General features: G+C 33.5%; 1 protein-coding gene across 3 annotated transcripts in view; it reads right to left on the bottom strand.

Annotated features, from left to right (window-relative positions):
* The window catches only part of LOC145662063 (uncharacterized), a 209,491-nt gene that overhangs the window by 43,657 nt on the left and 143,414 nt on the right, over positions 1–22,420 (bottom strand). For 2 of the 3 annotated variants that reach the window (XM_081727398.1, XM_081727399.1), the window contains exons 13-16: positions 12,000–12,059; positions 9,952–10,011; positions 7,798–7,854; positions 2,471–2,527 (exon numbers count right to left, since the gene is read on the bottom strand). In XM_081727398.1, the coding sequence (XP_081583524.1) occupies positions 2,471–2,527; positions 7,798–7,854; positions 9,952–10,011; positions 12,000–12,059 (234 nt within the window). The remainder of the gene's footprint in view (positions 1–2,470; positions 2,528–7,797; positions 7,855–9,951; positions 10,012–11,999; positions 12,060–22,420) is intronic. The other variant, XM_081727400.1, reaches the window with a different exon arrangement.

Genomic DNA, 22,420 nt, shown 5'->3' with positions numbered 1-22,420 from the left:
CATTTCTTGTATTCTTTCAAACTGGAGACGGGGTAATGTTAACGACATTGATATTCATCTACATACCGAATTTGATTGCTCTAGGATGAATGGTTTCCGAGATATTGAAGGAAATGTCTAAAAGTAGTGGCGTAGCATGATTTAAAAAGACCTCCAATTTTAGGCGCCCATATCTCAGTTTGCCCAACAATGACAGAGTATCACCCGGCACATTCTTGCTTAACATACTTAAATCAGTAAGAAACAGCGAAAAAACTTTGGCGTACCGCAATTCCAGGTTCACTAAATTTTATCCCTTTGGCTACCAGACTATTAGCACTTTTGATATTTCGTAATCAAGGTGCGTGCCCCACTCAATGCTTTTTTCTAAGAAAATACGAAACCCGTTTTCCCAATTTTAAATCTGCAATATCTGTGCACAATTTCATTCACTTCGGTCCTCTTCTTTTTGCCTTTCGGGCGTCAACATTCAAAATTTTGGATGGGTGCTCTTGCCCCCTAAAACCGTTTTCCCGCAGAAAATAGTAGAAAACCTGTTTTTTTTTTTGCTTATTATCCATACACAAAGTTCGTTGCAATTCTTCGTGTCCTTTAGGCACATCCGACATACTGTTATTAGCAATTTTGATATTTCGTGATCAAAAGTTTGGAGGGGTCCGTGCCCCACCCAACCTTCTTTCCACGACGATACGAAACCTGTATTCCCTCATTTTACGACTACAATATCTGTGCACAATTTCATTCACTTCGGTCCACTTCTTGCCTTTCGGACGTCAACTTTCAACATTTTGAGGGTGGGGGGTTTTGCCCCCTAAAACCATTTTTCCAAAGAAAATATAAAACACGGATTTGTTTATTTTATGTGTAGCTGCCAAATTTTATCAAAATTGGAGTGTTACATTTGGGAAGTGTTACTTGTTATTTGAATTGTCTCTCTAGTAAGAACGACAGTAAAAAAAATTAGATTTTACCATGGGAATAGAGACAATCACTTGAAGATGAATAAACACCATCATAAGAAAGCAAGGAAAATACGATGGATGAATTAAATAAGATGAGAGGTACAGTTTGGAATCCAAAGCCTTTTCTGTCCTATAACACCAGAAGAAAACATGCGAGGTCAATAAACATATACATAGACAGGATGAGGTAAATTGCTCAGTAGTTGGAGATATTAATGTTAATAGAGAGACAATATTCTTAAGTAGTAGCAGCGTTCTATTTTTGAGAAGGGCGAGGAAAGTATTAGAGAAAGAAGTACACTTACTTAAAGTTTGACATTAGCGGGACATATAAAAGTAAAAGTTTTTAGTTGTATTCATGAAGTGTAGGCCTCAACAATGGATGTGTTTGAAGATTAAGTTTGTTCAAACAAATGTACATTCTACACAAACAAAGTATTTGGATATTCAAAGTGTTTATAATGAATAACAATTTTTAGAATTACACTAATCCTTTTAGTAGCTCTAATTAATGCATAATAAATGGTTCTATTTAACACATTTAATAGTGGGTCTGAATCTGGTTACCAATATGCTCTGGAAACGAAAAATGAAATTCTTTACTAAGATCTATGACAAGTGAGAGACATAGTGATTCCAAATAAAAATTCAGATGAGAACCTATTTGAATAGCTAAATTATGTGAGGTTCATAATTATTAAAATATCTATTAAGATATATATTGTAAGTTTTCTAACACCTTATTTATGACGTTTGGGATGTCCCAGTGAAGTACCGGCTTAGCATCACTATGACTTACCATGATGTTCCTACGTTTCTACTAGTTGATCTAAAAATATTAATCTGCTAAATATAGTAGATTACGTTTTGAAAGGAGCTATAGTTGAGTCATTTTAAATTTGATTGCAAGTTTTATCAATGTGTTTAAAAGAAGGCTCATGATCCTCGACTATATCTCAGGAGCAGAATTTCTATATTTTTTTCTCTTGAATGAATGGAACGTGTGAAATTGATTACAAACTCCTAAATTACATATTTCTATAGGAATTTTCTTCGTCGGACACAGTCTGATAGCAACTGAAGCCAAAATGTTCATTTAGCTGTGGAAACTGTCACGCAGTTATTATTTTAAAAGAAATGTTATTTTGCTCAGTGATTTGTTTTTCTAATTTAAGTGTTTTAAGTTAGCAAAGCTAATATGAATCAGTTAGTTAAATAATATTCACGTTAAATACTTCGTTCCAAGCTTGAACTCCAATCTCCCTAACTTACCTAACTTACTTATGTATAGATTAAGGAACACAACTCAATGTTTATTCTCTTATAAGGAGAATGTTGAATATTACAATTATTAGTAAATCCAGAAATTATAGGAAAACATTTATATTTTGCAATGTGTTTGAACTCAGAGTGAACAATTGGAAATATTTATTATTACCAATTATGGATAGCAACTTAAAGTTTAGGACTTATAATTACTCTGAATTGTAACATAATTACTATCATACCTGTTATTGTAGGTATTCCTAAGTTTCCACTAATGTGTACACCAGGTGGATGGAGATCTGAAACAATATATGTTTACATAATTTTGAAGCTACACATGATACAGTAGGGAGTATTAATTTATAGGCCTTCTCTTCATATTAGTTGGGTCATTATTTTTTCAAAGTAAATAATACATATAGTGCAATTTCTCGACTTTTAACACTTTCGATCCTGGGCTAATATGACCTTGTTATTAGGGGTTTTTAGCAGCGGCGTAGCGTAAGAGAACGCCGGTATGCCCGGCATCCCCTGTTAATAAGAAAAAGTACGTATTTCATTATATATAAATTGTTTGCTTGTAATTATCACAATTATTTCCACTGCAATCTTCTGGCGCGCTCTCTCGACTTACTTTGACAAGAGGAACCTACGCATGCGCGTCGCTCAGATGCACATTTTCTGTCTTTCCTCCTGCCGTATGCTATTTTCCTCGGGCTTCCAGGCCTACTGAAAGCATCGGGAATATCGTCTGCTTTCTGTTGAATGCGCATGCGCAATACTTCCCTTCTCACTCCTCCTCATCCCTTGCAACCCTACATTTGCTTTAGATATACGCTGGCATATTCAAGTATTTCCAACTGTATATATTTTGAACTAAGCTATAGTTTCTGAACAGAACGTACGAGTCCTAATATAAAGGAAATAGAACAAAATGGAAATGGTTAGTTCAACGCATTTTTGAAGCATGCCGGTTATGTAAATAATAGTATTAAAATAGTTATGCCTTAATCACAACTAAATGCATCGTAATTGTAATCTTCATCGTAAAGGAGCTCAAAGACACAGGCATAAATATAAAGCATTCTGTAGAATTACGCTCACCGATCAGGATCAAGAGAGCCACCACTCCCAGTCACTCGCAAAGATTGTGCCAGGGCCCTTCAGTCACTGGCACAAATCTCGGGGACATAAGGGGAACATGTTCCCTACAATCTTGTCCACCCCCCCCAATAATCCAATTTGAGATTGTGATGATGATTTCTATCCGACTGCCACAAACGAAACTGATGTCCTTTGACTTGTTTCATTTTTAAAAAAGAATCGTATTCTTTAATATTTCATTGTCATTAATTATTAGTAGTCTATTTTCAACTATTTGTTTAATTCCTGTAACAATTCCTATAATGCTATTGTGGTAATCATAATTTTGCTCAGATAAGAGTATTGTTGCGCCAAATATAGGCCTGATTGATTTTCTTTCATAGTTTTGGGGAAGTCATTATTTGTGTTGTTATAAAACAAATGTCCTAAAATTTTAATGTGGATCATTTGGATGCGTAAGTAGAAACATGTCAATTATTATTATGCATATATTCAAATTTCAGAATGTGCTCACGGCACTGAGTTGTAATAATGATATGTACCACTATTTCATCTACATCATTTGGTATATAATATACGAGTACAACAGGTTTACCTCAGAAATCTGATTCATCTACTGTAATATGAGTCTCTTCTCCCCTCCCCCCATAATAAGCCTTAAAATGTACCCTCCTGCCGATGTTATAGACAACTCTGCTTCCCTAATCCTCCACAGCATTTAACTTTGGCATCCCCTTTCGGAATATCACGCTACGCTACTGGTTTTTAGGCCTTTTTAAAACATATAGCACGTTGCTAAACAATAATAGACGCACTAAAATATTGCAAATAAGTTTTTGGACTTTAGATTTTATTATGAATATATACTGTAATTTGGTGATGTAAGAAGAGGTAGTTCGCTACACTACTGTTTGAAACATACGAAAAATTTTTTACAATAGAAAAGTAATACTCCCGCTGCGTGTGAAATGCGAGCAGTGACAATGGTGTATAATAATGCCCTGCTAAGCGAAAAGGCCTTATCTCCATTTCACATACTTTCGAGAAAATAAGCAAAACGCGTTTTGGCTTAGGCTGTACGTTCAAATTTGTTGCATTTCAGTAAAACTTTATTAAATATATTTTCACGCTCTACAATTTGTGTGGTAATACAGTTAAATATTTTTGCTTATGAATTGCCACTTAAGGTCTTTTTGCTTAGTTTCAGTTACAGTTTTGAGCATAAGATAAACACTCATGACGTCATTACCCCCTACCTATTGGCCAAACCACGTCAATTTCACTTTAGATAGATGCAGAATTGTACTACGAACATTCCCATACCAATATCTCGATTTTCGAAAAATGTGGAAATAAGGTCTTTTCGCTTAGGACGGCAGAATAAGGAACTGGAAATCTGCGGGAACTGCTGAGTTCCGTTATTGTGAAGCGATTCTGCATGATGCTTTCCCGAACATGGTCCAGAAGGTTGTCTGCGATGACGGTTGACCTCCCACTGCGCTCTTTATCATGCACATTTCAACGTTCTGCTGCAAATTGTCTACAACAGCAACTCACCATGTGCTTACTCATTGCGTTAGGTCCATACACCTGGCACAACTGACGATGGATTTCAATCGGCGCTATGCCCTGTCCATTCAAAAACTGTATAACTGCTCGCACTTCACACGCTTCGAGAGCTGGAATAGAAAACCACTTCCATCTTCTACGACGTTTCTGAGAGCACTAGGAAAGTTCCGCTGGCGCCATGCTAGAACCATAGTCTCTTAATCAATGCAGTCACTGCGCGCCACATACTGTTTCCTAGCTATGGGATTCGTGGGAGAGTTACTTTCTGGATAGACCTCATACACATATTTTTGTATGGGTGCTCTCATTTACAGTACCGTGCCAATGGGGGCGAGCAGGACGACGGCCCTGGGCGGCAAAGTAAGAGGAGCAAAGAATTCGGGAGGAAAACGAATATATATATATATATATATATATATATATATATATATATATATATATATATATATATATATATATATAATGGAAGGAAAAGTAATAAGTGCTCAAAATCAAGGAAAAGCAGGTTTTATTTTTGAAAAGTTTATTGCGACTCGCGCCAACCGTGGTGGTGCTTCGCGGCTGGTCTGTCGACTTCACTTATATATACGCGGGGAGCGCGCCGTCGTATACTCTCGCCCCGAGCGCTGATTTTCCACTGCAAGGCACTGCTCATGTACTCACCTGCTTTTTGAATTTCGAAATCAGGATCCAAATCTAAATCATCAATTTCACATTCCGAACGAGATCTAAATTGTACTCTTCTAAAATCTTTGATATTTCTTCTATATTCATTTTACTTGCTTCAAAGAAGATAACATCAGTAAGATTAAATAGTTTTCGAAACAAAATATTGCACTATATTATCGAATGTGCTGCAGTCAAACAGAAAATTGATCACAACAATCAACCAGCAAAAGTTCGTTTACTCTTTGCTGGATGTCAGATGAATAGTGTTTCATCAAGAACTGATTCTCAGTAAGTATTTAATAAGGCCGAAAACCGACTGAAACTCGTAATAAGTTACATAGGTGCTATTACGTAAAAAAGAGCTAGACTCGGGCTCAGGCCCGTAGCCAGCCCAAAAATGCAGGGGGGGGCGAACCAACCATATTATAATTCATCACCATATTATAGTTTATTTACCAGCCTACCGTGAAAATTTTAGGGAGGCAGTGAAAATTTAGGGGGGCCCGGCCCACCCTAGCCCCCCATGGATACGGCCCTGCTCGGGAACCGGCATTTTGGAAAGAACATACAAAACGAGACTGACTCGGACTTAGGATTGAAAGTGATAAAAATATATTTGTTTAGTGACTTTCATTATGGAAGCCTAACTTCGTGGCAAATATAGGTTATTACCAACGTGAGCTTTGATAAATATTATTGTTATGTATACAAATATAAAGTGTTAGTTACTTTTGTTTTTTGTTTAGTTTTGGAAAATCCGTGTATTTGTTCACCAGAACATTACCAGATATTTTGTTTTTAACTTTCTTTGTAAATAATAGATTAGATTATAGAATCACATATTGAGGCTAGTTAGATGTTATGTTATAGCTTGTTGTGGGAAAGTTTATTTTTTAGTTTATACAACCTTGGCTTTAGGTTATTTTTATTTTTGGATGCTCGGGGAGCCATAATATATATAAAAAATAAATAAAATATAAAATTGATTTTTAACGGTGTAATGGGTAAAGTATATTATAATAATTGAATGGGTAGTATAGTGGGATTATAGTTATAGAGTATTGCCTGTCACATGGAGACCATTATTTAAATGATTTATAACATTTTATTTAGATGTGACAAATAGTGAAATAAAAGAAATTGAATAAAAATAATTTTAAAAAAGCATAATGTAATTAATTAATATTTAGAGTAAAAAAACAATTATGTGTAAGTTTAATATATAGATATATTATTAAAAGAAAAAAGCATACAATAACTACAAAAATATGTAAACTGTTAATAGATAATTTTAATTTATTATATTATACTTTACAATAGTTACTTTTTAAAGTTTATATTTAGTGTTCTGACGACAGTTACTTAAAGATTTTATATTAAAGTTTTAAATGGAACAAAGTAAATTTAAAATGGTGGAAGCCAAATGAAAAATTGTTAAATGATTGTAAAAATGATTTTAAATAATTGATTTTTGGGTTTATAAAATTTGTTTTCGTATACTTATAAATGTCCTTGTTTGTTATAATTAGTTGGTACTATATTTTTAAATTTCAAAAAGTTTAAATTATAGTTTTTTTAATAAATATTATTGTTATGTATACAAATATTAAGTGTTAGTTATTTTTGTTTTTTTTTGTTTAGTTTTGGAAAATTCGTGTATTTGTTCACCAAAATATTACCAAATATTTTGTTTTTAACTTTTTTGTTAATAATAAATTAAATTACAGAAGTACATATTAAGGTTAACTAAATGTTATATTTTAGCTTGTTGTAAAAAAGTTTATTTTTTAATTTATACAACCTTGGCTTTAAGTTATTTTTATTTTAAAATGCTTTAACTATTCTCTCACCTTTCGTGTACCAAATATTTCTATTGAAAAATATTATTTTAATTGTTTATTTTGTTTTATGTTAATAAAAAACCTCATACATTATCATGTGCCAATTTATTATATAACAATACTGTGATTATTGATATTTTAGCATCCGTACCAGTATCATATCAAACCATTTTATTTTATATGATTTTATTAGCCCTTTGTATTTAAGTCAAATTCAATATAGTTTTTCACCTACTTGATACCCATCGATTTTATTTAAAATTTGCATCAACGTTTATACTAGATTAAATGTTAAATAATCGGAAATATTATTATTAGAATTTATGGATAATAAATCACTGTTCAAAATTTAGAATTACTTTAAATTATAAATAATTATATCACACCTTTACTTGGATGATTTTCTACTCTTCCACTAACGTATACGCCAGGCACAAGTGGACCTAAAAAATATGTACGATTAAGAAATTAGTTTTTCATTTACCTGTACACACCCATTTTATTTAAAATTTGCATGAACGTTTATACTAGATTACATCAATTGTTTCATAAATGTTCAATAATCTGAAATACTTATTGTTATTATAATTTATGGATGACAAGTCACTGTTCAGGACTTAGAATTACTTTAAATTATAAATAACTACTATCACATCTGTACTTGGATGATTTCCTATAGTTCCACTAACCTGTACGCCCTGCAGAAGTGGACCTGAAACAACATGTATGACTAAGAAATTTTGAAGCTGCACATGGAAAAGTAGATAAGATAAATTTATAGATCTTCTTTGTGTATTAGTTGTGTAGTTTTGTTTATGAAGTAAATAATTTCAATAGCACAGTTGAACCTGACCGATATCTATAAGTGTCAAAATTTAATAACGAAAGTTAAATATACCGGTACCAAAAATTCAGAAGTGGTTAGGAAAAATCGTAACTGAAATAATCCTGATTTTCACGCAAGATATTATTGACGCTCGTGTGCGTTTGACAAACAAATTACCAAGTCAAACTAAAGATGTAAAATTAAACATATAAAATTACACATCTACATAACTTTATTCAAAAGTTACTGAAAATAGTTCTCTCACAGTATTAAATACTACCTACAGTTGCCCATTTTGTAGAATTCAACATTTTATAACTGGAGAACGAACTGCAAACTACTAATCAGCTTATAATCACCTGAGAAATATTCTAACTATGAAACACAACTTTGTGGAGGGAAATAATTGAAGAAATATACTACAAGTAGGTCACATCAATAAGAGAAACAGTGAAAACTTTATAGATATAGTAATGTAATTTGAGAATCGTGAATGATTAGGAATGCCTTGTAAGGAATGGAAACAACTTTGAAAAGTATTCCATAAGTTCCCATAATTTCACTAATAATGACAACAGATTTATTTAATTAACATGTTTGTACTCTCCTGATCTCAAAGAAGTATACACATAATTTTCCAGCAGTTTTGGACATATACCTTCTTTGATTACGGTGACATACTAATTTCGTTATTTAAACTGGGATTACCTTAAGATATAAAACGATATTGCCTTGTGTTTTTCATAACAAAAGGACTACAATGTGTTCAGACATAAAATTATTTTGAACTATTTTGTTTTAAATATTAATCTGGAGTGATAGATGTTAACCACCATCTGATTGATTGATAGGTGTATTCTGCAATCCATATTTTGATAACATCTTTAAGTAATATTTTGATACACAATGAGAATGAAAACAAAGAGAGGAAAAGTGGACAGCCAAGACCTTAAGAAAACAGGTGGAACAGAAAATTCTCCTTTTGTGAATCAAAAAAGTTTTGAGTACCATATTAATGAGGTTGATTTAGTCGACAGGTATAGTGGGAATGGATTTGATCCTTTAAAAAATGAAAACCAACGATAGTTCGAGAGTTAAATATATTTGGTTGTTTACCATATTCATGACGTAAGCCCTATTGAAACATTTCGGTCAGAAACAAAAATAATTTCTCAAAAATTGCTGCTAGGTCGATATGCCATACTGCTTGAAATCAACTACCTGATGTCATTACGTTGCTGGGGATAATGCTTGTTCAGTATTTTTACTTTTACTGTAGTCCAATAATATGAATTATCTTTCGAAGGAAAGCTACAATCAACGTTTTTGTTTTCATTATCTTGTTTTAATACTGAAAGGACAAGGAGATATATTTGCCGCAAGTTTGTGAAGAGATTATAGTTTTTTCTACTAGGGAAAACATGCGCAAGAATTAAAGCAAACCTTTCTTTTCCAAATGAACCATCCAATATTTCTATCTTTTAATGTAGCAAAATCAAACTTAAATCAAACTTAAACTCCGTCTTCGTGAAATCATATCTATCACTTCTATAGAATTTATGCTTTCCAATTTTGCTTTCCAATAAGTTACATGATACAGTTAAATTTGTCAAACTTCAGTAATGAAAATAATCTGAATCTACCAAAAGGTACACTTTGTCAGTCAAATTTGATATTTAGAAATGTACTAATATGTGAAACTTATCTCGCTCACCTTTGTGTAAAAATAGATCTGGTCGTGTAATTGGTGGAAACTCGGCATCAATATTTATACCTGAAACATAGTGTAGAAAGTTAGACATTTATTCATTAATCGCTCTGGCGTTGTAATTTGGTGATACATGTCTGTTCCTTGCAGCTACAGTGTATTTTGTATATTTCATCTTTCACCGTCGCTTTATATGATTATCTCATATTTTTCACTTCCAATTGTCTTATTTCCAAGCTCTAAATTTATTTAGGTTTTCCTCACACCAACTCGGCTGCTGAACATATTATTTTTCTACATTTGCACAGTAGGCCACTCCGATCCAAGTCGCATGCGTATTTAATTCCTCTCACATTTGTTTAAGCAGTTGGGCGCCGTCCACCATGTGGGCATAAGGCATAAGGCCGTACAGCAGAAAGAAATGAAATCAAGCAAATGGTAGGTGAGTAATGGTAATGTAAAATTTACTTTTGTAGGCTACTTTATACCGCTATTTACGAAAATTAACATTACGAAGAAAGGATATTAATTCCTGCTAACACGATTTATGTAGCAAGATGTTACGTAGTTACAATTAAAATTTCAAGTGTATGGAACATGTAAAGTCTAACAGCTCCCTATGTTTTGTGCTAGGGATAATACAACGAGCATCCAGTTTACTAATAAGTCGTGTAGTGGATGATAGAGAAGGAAACAAGATACAGGTATACGTGAATTAATCCATTTTGACTTCAAAGGACACAATATTAACAGACAGCTACGATTGAACAGTACCATTCGTTACCCAATAACGGAGGTAATTGAAATTTGAATATTAAATTATGTGGGATACAATATTCCTAGAAATAAAATTAGGTCTGTTTAGGAAAAATAATACAAAATAACTAATAATCTATTACTTAGCTTAAGGAAGTTGAAATAAGTACCAACCATGTAAGAGGGTAAAGTAATATGCTAGAAAAAGTTACGTAAAAGGAAATATTGACTGAAAAGGAAACAAAATCAGTTTCTATTGTCTTTAAGATAATAACCAGTTTTTTCTGAATCTTCAATTTTATGTAACACTCTTAACATTTTCAAGTGGTAACGTATGAGAAACCACGGAATTGTGATAAAGAATCTGAACATTATTGTTTTTGGCACGTTCAATGTTTTTTTTTTTTTTGGCACGTTCAATGTGACATGCAACATGTCGAGGAGTCAAGTGTTGTGCCTTGGTGTGCTCAAATGGTGCCACTCAAAACTGTATAAAACCTAAAGAAGTTGAGTTGCTGATCACTTGGAAACATATTATAACTTAATAAAGCAAAATAGATAAGTGATTGATATAGAGAAAGCACAATACTTTGGAGTTCTCGCCATCCAAATATGAAGACCTTTGAACTTCACGTTTACGTCTCCCATCGATTTTCATATAGTACACGAGGTTTGTCCTATAAACAGTAAAGTAGGCTACAAGACAGTGTTCATACCTTAGATCTATCTAAATAATACAATAGTGGATAGTACAAGTTTAAGCCATTTACCGAGAAAGTATGCAATTACTCATAGGTCACGTAATGTTCCACAGTCAATCGGAAAGTAGTTAGGGTAAATGATGCCACTACTACTTACAGAAACAATTATAAAGCCAAACTGTATTTGATCTTCAACAATTAATAGATGTTGTGTATAATAAAGTAGTATAGTATTATTATGTTTCTATTGAATATCAAATAAAAATGAAAAATGAGGTAAGTTTACTAAAGTATTAGTTTTCTCTGAGAACCATAATGGATTTTGGATGTCCATATTGGTTCATAAATTACGGATTCAAATTTTGGTAATCGTTTATAATATTAATAATCGTTTTTGGTATTTGTACTTAAAAAACAAATTTCGTTTACTCTCATAGTCGCATGAAGAAAAACAATTGTCAATAAATAAGTTACATGATACAGTTAAATTTGTCAAACTTCAGTAATGAAAATATTTTTAATCTACCAAAAGGTACACTTTGTCAGTCAAATTTGATATTTAAAAATGTACTAATATGTGAAACTTATCTCACTCACCTTTGTGTAAAAATAGATCTGGTCGTGTAATTGGTGGAAACTTGGCATCAATATTTATACCTGAAACATAGTGTAGAAAGTTAGACATTTATTCATTAATCGCTCTGGCATTGTAATTTGGTGATACTTGTCTTTTCTTAGCAGCTACAGTGTGTTTTGTATATTGTATCTTTCACCGTCGCTTTATATGATTATCTCATGTTTTTCAGTTTCAATTGTCTTATCTCCTATTTATCTCCTATTATTTTCCTCACACCAACTCGGGTGCTGAACATATTATTTTTCTACATTTGCACAGTAGGCCAATCAGGTCCGAGTCACATGCGTATTTAATTCCTCGTTTACTTTTGTTTAAGTAGTTTCACACCGTCCACCACGTGAGCATAAGGCCTGATATGATCGGTGTTTACTGCCTTAGTCGTGTTTAGTAATGGGCAGTGGTAATATTTCCAGTGGGAAGGAAAATAAAGAAAATGAATATTCCGGGTTTTTCCCTAGCATATGAATTCCCGGGGGAATTTATTTCAATTTCTTTACTTTGTTTTTCAAATTATACAACTAATTATTTTATTTTGATTTATTATCATTTACTTTTAGGTTTTAAATAATTTGGAGGTTAAAATATTAAAATTTGTTGACTGTACTTTATATAACTATTTAATAATATGATCTTGTAAGTTCAATTTACATTTGCACTAGAAAGTAGCAAAGTACTAATTTACAAATGACGAAAAGAAACCAATTTGTAAAGTAATGTAGAAATGTAATGTAAGGTAATGCAGTTAGCATTTTAAGTTCCTTCCCTTCTTCTAAAATAGAAGAAATTTTTTATTTGAAATGAACCAGAATTTATGAACACTTTGGACTGAAAATTTTGTAAACTATTTAAGTTTTGTTAACTCCAAGATATTTGTCATGCTACTTCCAAAAATGATTAAGATTGACTTACTCGCTCTTCTCAATTATGAAGTTACTTGTTCTATATAAAAGTTGTTCATTAAACAATGTTAGGAACGCTGGTTTTAAAAATGTTGTTGTAAAAAGAATGTAGAAATTCTGCAAAAACAGAGATGAAGTACTATCAATACACCCCGAAACAATGTTAGTAATAGACGTCGATCTGTCTCCTGTCACTGACTCGAATTCCTGAATAGGTACTCGGACTTCTCTTACATGTGAATTGACGCATGAAATTTCTAGAAATGGGCAGGAAGAAAGGTCGTGTGTGGCAGTTACGTGCAAAATTCTAAATAAGCTTGCAAATATTGTGGATATAAATATGTATGAGCAAATATTGATAAAATGGTGAAACATACGTTTTCAGGCAGTTATTCAACCTATTTGTTTATAACATTTAAAAATTTAATATGTTCATAATATCACTAGTAGGATTAAGTTTAGAAAATCCACTTATATATAAATTTAAACTATTTTGCAGTGTAAAAGTGTGTGAACTTTCCATACCAAATGTTTTTCCAATATATTTACTCGCGTAAAACATATTGTAAGTAAATATACATTTATCCGTATTCGGTAAATATAATAAAATATTAACAAAATAAGATAATATCGTATATATTTTAAACCCCAAAGCAGAACATACATTTTAAACAATCGTATGGACGGAACAGTAATAAATATGCTGTGATAAAAAAAAAACGAGTTTCATTTTGAAATCACAATATAGTAATAGAATTAAATTTTCTCTGTGTTTGTACGTAAATTCCAGGAATATTCTCAAAAAATATTTTCCTGGCAATTTGCCCATCACAGTCGTGTTACTGAACTGTAAGTAGAAGCTAATATGCTGTATGTACAGTTTAAGTACTTACATGCTCATATATGTGTCTAACAAGGAGACTTACGGAAGTGTCAATCACCGACCTGAATGAAATTTTGCATACTTGTAGAACATTGAAAAATAATCGACACGTATTTCTTTTATTTTCGCAATGGTGCGGGTTTAAGGGTAGAACCTATCCTTTGAACGGTAGGGGTGGTCTCCAAGCATAGACGGAAAACAATCATTTAATGTTGAAGAAAACTTACTGCCTGATTTTTTATTCAGAACAGCTGAAGGAGAAACTGACAACCAAATCACAAAATTGAAACTGGCGGATCCAATATGGTGATTACAATTACAAAACGTTTTCTCGTTTGAAATGCTCTGCACTTAGCCAAGAACAATCATAGTTGGCAGGGGTTACTGCGAGAAGGTTGCTGACCCGTTAGAAACCCCTTTCTGTAAGTATTTTAACGGGATACTTGATTAAAGTGCGTCTCTGCACCTCTCACTATTAGGAGTGCTTATTGAAAGTAAGTCCCCTTGCCTTTCACTATAGTCCAAAACAACCTCTTTAACTCTGAAGAGGTCCTTGTGAAAGCATCAAATTAGGGTAAATTAACAAGTCTTGTGAGATCATGGTTTCAAGAGGTTTCTCTCATAGCGTCTAATACAAAGTCCATTTTGATACTCAATTCGTGGAATGATTACAATTCATCAACTTTTGAATCTACTTTAAGGACAAAAGAGTACCTCAAAACAGAAACCCTGGAACATCTGGAAGGATTCAGCTTCTTGATTTGTTCTTTTTTAAGCCGTGGAAAAACTTCTTGAGACATTTTTCTGGCATTGTCCTTCTCTACAACTATAATATAAATTTACATCTCATAATAATATAATAAAGATTCAATCACAGATTTATAATCAGTTTTCTTCTTCCAAATTTGAAAATCTTATTAGGTGTGCTTTTTACAAAGGAAGTTACTTGGATGAAAAAATACCTGCGTTTGAAAATCACGTAACATTTTGTTTCAAAGATTGTGCAGCATTTTGTGATGTGTGCACACTTATTTCCGTAATAAGTGTGCGTGGTGTAAACGATGTCTATACTTCACATACGTTTTTGCGGAATATCATTACTGTAAAACGTTTTTTCAATAAATTCATAATAATAACAATTGAAGATATATGAAGTTCTGACGTAATGAGAGACGATGGAACTCACTTTAAATAAACATACCGATTACTGAGAAGCGAAAGGACTTTCTTTCAGTAAACACCCCGAATAGTGAGAGAGAAGGAGCTCACTATAAATAAGCACCCCTAGTAGTAAGAGGTGCAGAAACGCACTTTAATCAAGCATGCCGTTAAAGTGTGTACAGAAAGGGGTTTCAAATCGGCCAGCAACTTTCTCACAGTAATCCCTGAAAACTATGATTGTTCTTGCCTAACTACATACCATTTCAAACCAGATAGTCCAGTGAACGTATGTAAAAAAGACAGTTTACCTTGAACAAATTGCAATACAAATGAAACATGCGCCAAACTGATACTGAGCACATTCTAAGTAAACCTGTCCTAAGTAAGAAAGTCCTCAAGAATATTCAGTCTGGAAGGTCGTTAAATCCAATATGGCCCCCATCGGTGGTCATTTACGACAGACATAATAACGAACGGAATAATTATGTGACTTTGTAACAAAATTACTAGGCTCAACATCCCTGGTAAAAGTGTTCACTATTATGTGTCCTTTCGAATGAGGCATTGAACATACCTCTAATATACAGGGTGTTTCAAAAGTCCCCTGATATCGTGCTGTACACTCTTTATGCGCCTAATTTTAAATGAAAATGCAACGTTGCCATTTACCGGAAGGTGGATAAAGTTTGTAAGAGTATGATGAATGGGGGCATGTTTGAGATGGAGACTGGCCATCGACACTTTTGCGTAAAATACAGTAACCTCATTCACTTATATTGTGGGTCCCGGTAAATGTCAACGTGGCATTTTCATTTAAAATTGGGCGTATAAAGAGTGTATAGCCCAAACGGCTCGTCCAATTAAAAAAATCTCTTTAGATTGAAAACATATTTGGAGAAGACTTTCCCTCTTACAGTTCGTTGTAATTCTGGTAACAACAGTGTTACCCTATGTCAAGGGACATTTGAAACACCCTGTACTTTATCCATTATCTACACATAGTAGGCCCTTTATGCTTCTTGAAAGTGTAAATGTAACTCTGTTTATGGTTATTGTTTTCAAATAGCTGAATGGTTGAATACTGAGCTGTAACTGAAGATTTTAATTTTATTTATCTCAGAAGGAATGACAAGGAATTCAGAAAGCGAGTGAATTATGTGCAGCTGCACTGACAGCCATACCTGGAAAAAAGTACATCAAAAATGCCGAAGGAAGTATGTGAGTTTCAGTGAAATCAAGAACGATACGCAACCTAGAATACTGTCCGATGAAGAGACATCTGCTAGTATTCTGCGTTCAAATTCGCCAGCATTTTGCTCTTAGTTTGTTTTGTGGTGAGTGGAAGTATCACTGTCCAATTCCACTAAAAGCTAATACTTTTCAAGAAACAATAGAAAGCATTGATTATTGGGTCATGACTGTAAAACGTTCTATTGAATATGCGAAAGATTTGTTTGCGAAAGACATGGTGTACCACACTATTTGCAGTGTAAATTTTAGAACAGGAAAGATGTTTCCAGGAAAGACGAGGAAGCGAATGTCATCAGGTGAATACGAATCGAAGAAAAAAGGCAGGCCCAAGCAGACTGAAAGAGAGGATGGTTGTAAATTATGGCAAACAGAACACTAGTACCCTGGAATATTAACATTAATTTAAAGCGTTGCTAGCACAGTGTGCTGAATTTAATGTGTTCCATAAGGCATTGTTTGTTCAAAGATAGCAGTTCTACTGATAGTTTCTCTCTTATCAGTATACTAACAAGAATTCTATGACCAAAGTCTGTTTCTGTCGTAGTTGGTGAATTCATATAAGTTAAAAGTCGTCACTAAGCTCATCCTAACTTTTGTTTCGAATTTTACTGAATAACTCAAAGAAACGGAGAATGTAAAATAAATCAAAAGTGAGCCAGATAACACCTAAAAGTCGCTGTTTTATGAGCTAATAATAATTTCCAAGGCTTTTTGTGTAGTGTATAAATTTGAGAGCATAGGAATCATGACGTCATGAACTGTGTACAAAACTTTCTTGCCTGTAGGAAAACACTTGGAAACAGTTACTAATCTATGTAATAGCATATAGCAAATAGCACCTGGCTCTATACCTATTTCTTTTTATACTTTTCATTCTCTAAGTAAGTCACTAACGTACAGGAACCAGGGGTGATCTAATTGAAGATTTCAAAGGTTGCCTTCTCTTTTATGCCCAAGCACTTTCCGTTCATCGCGTACAAGTTTATGTACCGTCCCCCATAAAGCCTTGTAGAACGCTGTTTCAACTATTAGGACATTAATATCCGTAGTAACTAGAAAGCTCTACTTTCCCCTGATTCGTATTTATTTACTTCCCTTACACATACGCATAGATACTTAACATCACATCAGATTCAGAGAAGAGGCTCATCGGAAGAAATTATGGCTTTTAATTTACAAGACTGAATTATCCCGCACACACAGTCATATACAAGATTCCCATTTTTGTATATGTACAGGGTGGAGCAAATAAAACTGGTCCGGACAAGTAAATAGGATTGGACGTGAATGTATGCATGGAACCACACCACGTGATGCTCACACTACGGGTTTAAATCTTAGTGCGGGCTGTGTTAGTATGAGTTGAGCAGTGCACAAGTGAATATGTACTCACAGTGCATGCAGCAGAGGGTGTTCGTTGTGGAAAGTTACCTAGCTGGCCACCCCTGCCACCTGATCTGTCCGTGCGCGATTACTTTTTGTATGGAAACCTCAAATCTAAGGTGTATCGCAACGACCCTCATAGTCTTCAAGATATGCAGAAGAACATTTCTGATGAGATTGCAGCAATTCCAGCAGCCCAGCTTCGATATGCCTTCTGTAACGTGCTAAGTAGGGCCCAAAAGTGCCAAGAAATGGATGATAGCCATTTTCAACATCTGCTATAAGCAGGTTAGCGAACTATTTCCTTTCCTTTGTTGTGTTTCTTTGTACCCTGGAAGTCTGTTCTCCATGCCACTTTTATTTGCCCCACCCTGTATATATAGGTAACAATGAAATGTGGAAACAATTCTAGTAGGTCTGGATTATTGTTGGTTCATAGATGATTAACGTGTTAATTCTTATTTCGAACATTTTCATACTGTGTTTGTGGCAAACGTTTGATGGCATCAAAGATTGGTGTTGGCAAAGAAGATTGAGTTAAATATAATTGGGTGGAAAGTGCACAAAGTTTTATATGCGGATTGGTTGCCTAGAAATTGTGTTTGTGACGGTGAAGAAAGATGAAGATGATGCTTAGGAATTAAATGGTGCTTAAGAATTTTGACAGTTGTATAGTCGAAGAGCAAACATTTAGAAGAATTCTTTGATTTTTCAAGGAAGAAGTATTAATTATGTAGAGTAGAAATAAACAGAGATGTTCAGAAGTGACAAGGGCATTTGGTGATTACATTATAGCTTCAGTCTTAACACGTATTGAACGAAGTTGACATTTCTTGGTCATAATTTAGATTAGGATATCCATTTTTACACATACAGCATTCTAGTTATATCAACACCAAAAACAGAAATAAACATTTGTATTGATAGAATTTTTAGGAAGATAACATATCCCTTGTTTTTCCTCTCTGTGGATTTACACCTGCTAATTATCATCGAAGAATGAATTACATGTTGGATTAAGTATTATATGGCATAATTTTGCATTAACATTCATGCTTTAGTTATGTATAATATACATACAGATAAGAAAGTGAACGAGAGCTGTAATTAAAAAAAACATCTTTTTTCAAATACTTATCTCAAAATTTATACCAGTTAGATACTAATTTTGACTTCCTGTACTTTACGGAAATTCACATTCCTGTATATATTTGAACTGAAGATGTAAAAGAATATTCTGTTTGTCCAATTCGTACGAAATTGAATACGTTGTTCAAATATTTGAATAGTTAATTCTGTTTGATGTTTAATCTTAATAACCGTTCTATTTCTTCTGTATAAGTGCGTGATAGTACAGTATATTTAATACATTCTTCTTTATAAAGGCAACCAAGAAAGTTATATCGCTTTTTGTGGAGGTCTGTATTCAATTGGCCCTCACATCGTAAGTTCAATGCGGATGGAGATAAGGCGAAGGCCAGTTGTTGGTGTGGGTTTATTCAACATACTGCCTGGATGTGGTAGTTTAGTTACACCCTTAACTTGCGTGAAGATAGAGTGAACAGGGGACCTCGACAGAGCGTCATAAGGGAGTGTACGCTGTATGAGTTCAAATTTTGGTCAAACGCCACTACAATGGGGCGGAAGATATGTCAGGCCTTTGGTGAGGGCGTCGTGACTACGTGGACAGTGCAGTGGTGGTTTAACAAGATTAAGGACGGTGACGAACACTCCAGAACGCACCACATGCTGGAAGACCAACACATGTACTCCCATGCGCAAAAAATATTGCGCGTATACTGTAACTCACAATTTTTCGCAATTATTCAATTTTCCATATGTTTATTGGTAAAATTCAGTTATTAGTACGTGGAGATAATAGAAAGGAATCCATCTAAGGAGATATTTCCAAAAAATATAATAAAATAATAAAAATATAAGCAAAAAACAAAATTATGTTCGGTTTTGTGTATACTGGCAATAATGTTTTCGAGGGAATTTTTGGAGTAGCACAGCACGATTGCAGAGGGAATAACAAGATTAGTAGGAGAACAGATGAATCAAGGAACTGGAAATTGGAGCAAAATATTGCATTTATTGGCTTAAATCTAGGGTGTAAATTGTCTGCCAAATATAAATTAGCTTCTGTAAGCAAGATGTTATACTGAAATATATGAACAAAGAGAAAAACTGTTGTCTTAAGTTTGGAAGTGACATGCTCTATAGCCATGAGCATTTATTTCTTAAGAAAAAGATAGGCAACAAAAGAAAATCTGTGTGGGCAAGTGGGTACAATGACGGACTAGTAATTCTTATACTGTTTTGACACCAGATCGAATCCCATCCGGTCCTGTTCATTTTTTTCTTTACAAAACATTGTAGAAAGTGTATAATTTTTATGATAATAAGAAACGAAATAATATAATAATGAAATAACTTTTTGTTTTCCTGATGACGTATTTATTCAGAATTAGCTTACTATTTATTACTAATAGCGATTGTTTTTAGTTTATGGTATGGTATGCTTAACCGTTCCCTCTCCGTTTTTACACAGCTTCAACTCACTGCGAGTGTCTGTGAGTCAGGAACAGGAAAAAACAAAACAAGAGCAACCTGCAGCTTTACACACAGCGTGAGGAACACAGTCACAGCGATAGCTCGTTGTCATGAAGAAAAAAACTGTTCTAGTGTTTCTGTGTGTGTGTTTCTTTTTAAAGTATTGACTCTCTCTCTCTCTCCTTTTGTTTCATATCCACAAGTGCAACAAATGCAAGTCTGTGTGAAAAAAAAATCAAGAGTGCTTTCTTTAAACAAAACTAAATTTTACAGCTCTCTTTGTGAGGAACGCGAATGCTTCCAAAAGATGCCATGAATATTAACTATAATCGTACCGAATTATACAGTAGCGTGAAAAACTAATAATAAAATGATGTAACATGCATAAGCTTTTTTTCTAGAGTAACCACACATTAAACATAACAAATTAAATTTTTGGGATTACAAATTATCACATTACGTGTCGGTATAGGCCTATTCGTTTTCACATTCGAGCGACGAAAGAAGAAAGTGTGGTGATAGTTATAAAAACCGAATACCAGATTTCAATAAATTCAAGTTACATGGCTCCTACATATCGATAAAAATGATTTTTCGATGTCTGTCCATCTATTTGTCTCTCGGTTCGTCACGCTTTTACACGCACTCAAATAGAGGCCATACTGTTCAACGTATCTGCACCGAATTCTAGACATAACGTTTTAATAACATAATATCTTTCGAATTTTATGTCCTTCGACACCTAAAAGCAAGGGTAATTTACCGAAGGATTAAAATTTAAAATAATTCAATTTTCTCAAATAAAAAAAAGCTGTGACGATTTTATTTAGTTTTGATAAATATATATTTTATTAACAAATCTCCACCACATATGAATAATTTTTCTGAAAAAATATATATGGTGTAATTTACTGTATGGTATGCGTTCTTTTTGCACAATTTTCTCAACCACATTTCATAAATAAACGTATCATTAATTACCTAACAATATGTCAACTTGTTGGAAGGAGTAGCTTAATCTTAGGGTGAGCTTTCCCCCGATGGTTTTCCCATTAACGCCTCAGGCAATTTTGTTCATATTTCGTAAAGAAATATTTCATAAATAAACTAATATAGAGCATAAATAGTTTATTCCGATAACATACAGAAGTGGTTTTCTCAAGGGTTGATTTTTTTTGGACAATTGTCTCAGTAATAACTGAGACAAATTTGTTCTAATTTCAGTAAAAATATTTTCTGTAATAATCTTACAATATGGTATAACTCGCTTGTTCCGAAAAGAAAAATCCAAAAGAGATAGTTTACTTTGACAGTGAAATTTTTCTCGACGATTTGCTTAAAAATTACTCGATATACTGTCAAAATTACAGATAGAAGAGTTTACCTTTGGGGGTAAGCTTTTCCCGATGACCTTCCTAAAAACAACTCAGGAGATGTTTGTTGTTCATATTTTATAAATACGTATTACATAAATAACTTAGCTATATGGTATAATTCCCTCATCCGGAAAATCTAGAAATGGTATATTACTTTTGAGAGTAAGTTTTACCCTGCGATTTTCTCAAGAACGACTCAGGCGATTGTGTTCGTATTTCATAAATAAATGTTTTATGAAAACACTAACAATATAGCATAGCTCGTTTATACTGAAAAGATCCACAAGGGATAATTTATTCTTGGGGGTGACTTTTTGCATAATTTTCTCAGAAATTACTCAGACGCTTTTGCATATAGTTCACATACAATTATATCGTTTATAATTCTAATATATGGATCAAGTTATTTCTAACGGAAATATGACCAATGGGTACTTTACTTTTGGGCCTGAAGTTTCTTCTAGCAAAGTTTTCCAAAACATTATTTTATTCGCAATTTCCCAAATAAATGTTTCAATAACAGTTGCAGCCTAACATAAGTCAGTGTAAAATATTCGAGCGAGAAAGTACAGTGCGTTTACTCCGTACCCTTTCTTAAATATATTTTTAAATGTTACACCTAATCACAATTTTCCGAACAAAATCGAAACTTCTTTTTAAATGTACCTTGTTGTGGTCAAATGGTTCAAGTGCATTGGTTCTGGATTAGATTTCCAGTGAGAGCTAGTGTATCTTCATCCAAGAGATGTGACACGTCGGTGCAAAGAAGAAAGTGTTTAAATAAGCCTAACTAAGCTAATCAACAAAAGAAATAATACAATGTTACGAAATTATCGTAGAAACGTTGTTAATATTAGGTAGGTTCGACTGGA

Source organism: Thermobia domestica, chromosome 10 (assembly GCF_964235325.1).
Source record: "Thermobia domestica chromosome 10, izTheDome1.hap1.1, whole genome shotgun sequence".
Lineage (NCBI taxonomy): Eukaryota > Metazoa > Arthropoda > Insecta > Zygentoma > Lepismatidae > Thermobia > Thermobia domestica.
This window is presented reverse-complemented; position numbering and strand designations above follow the sequence as displayed.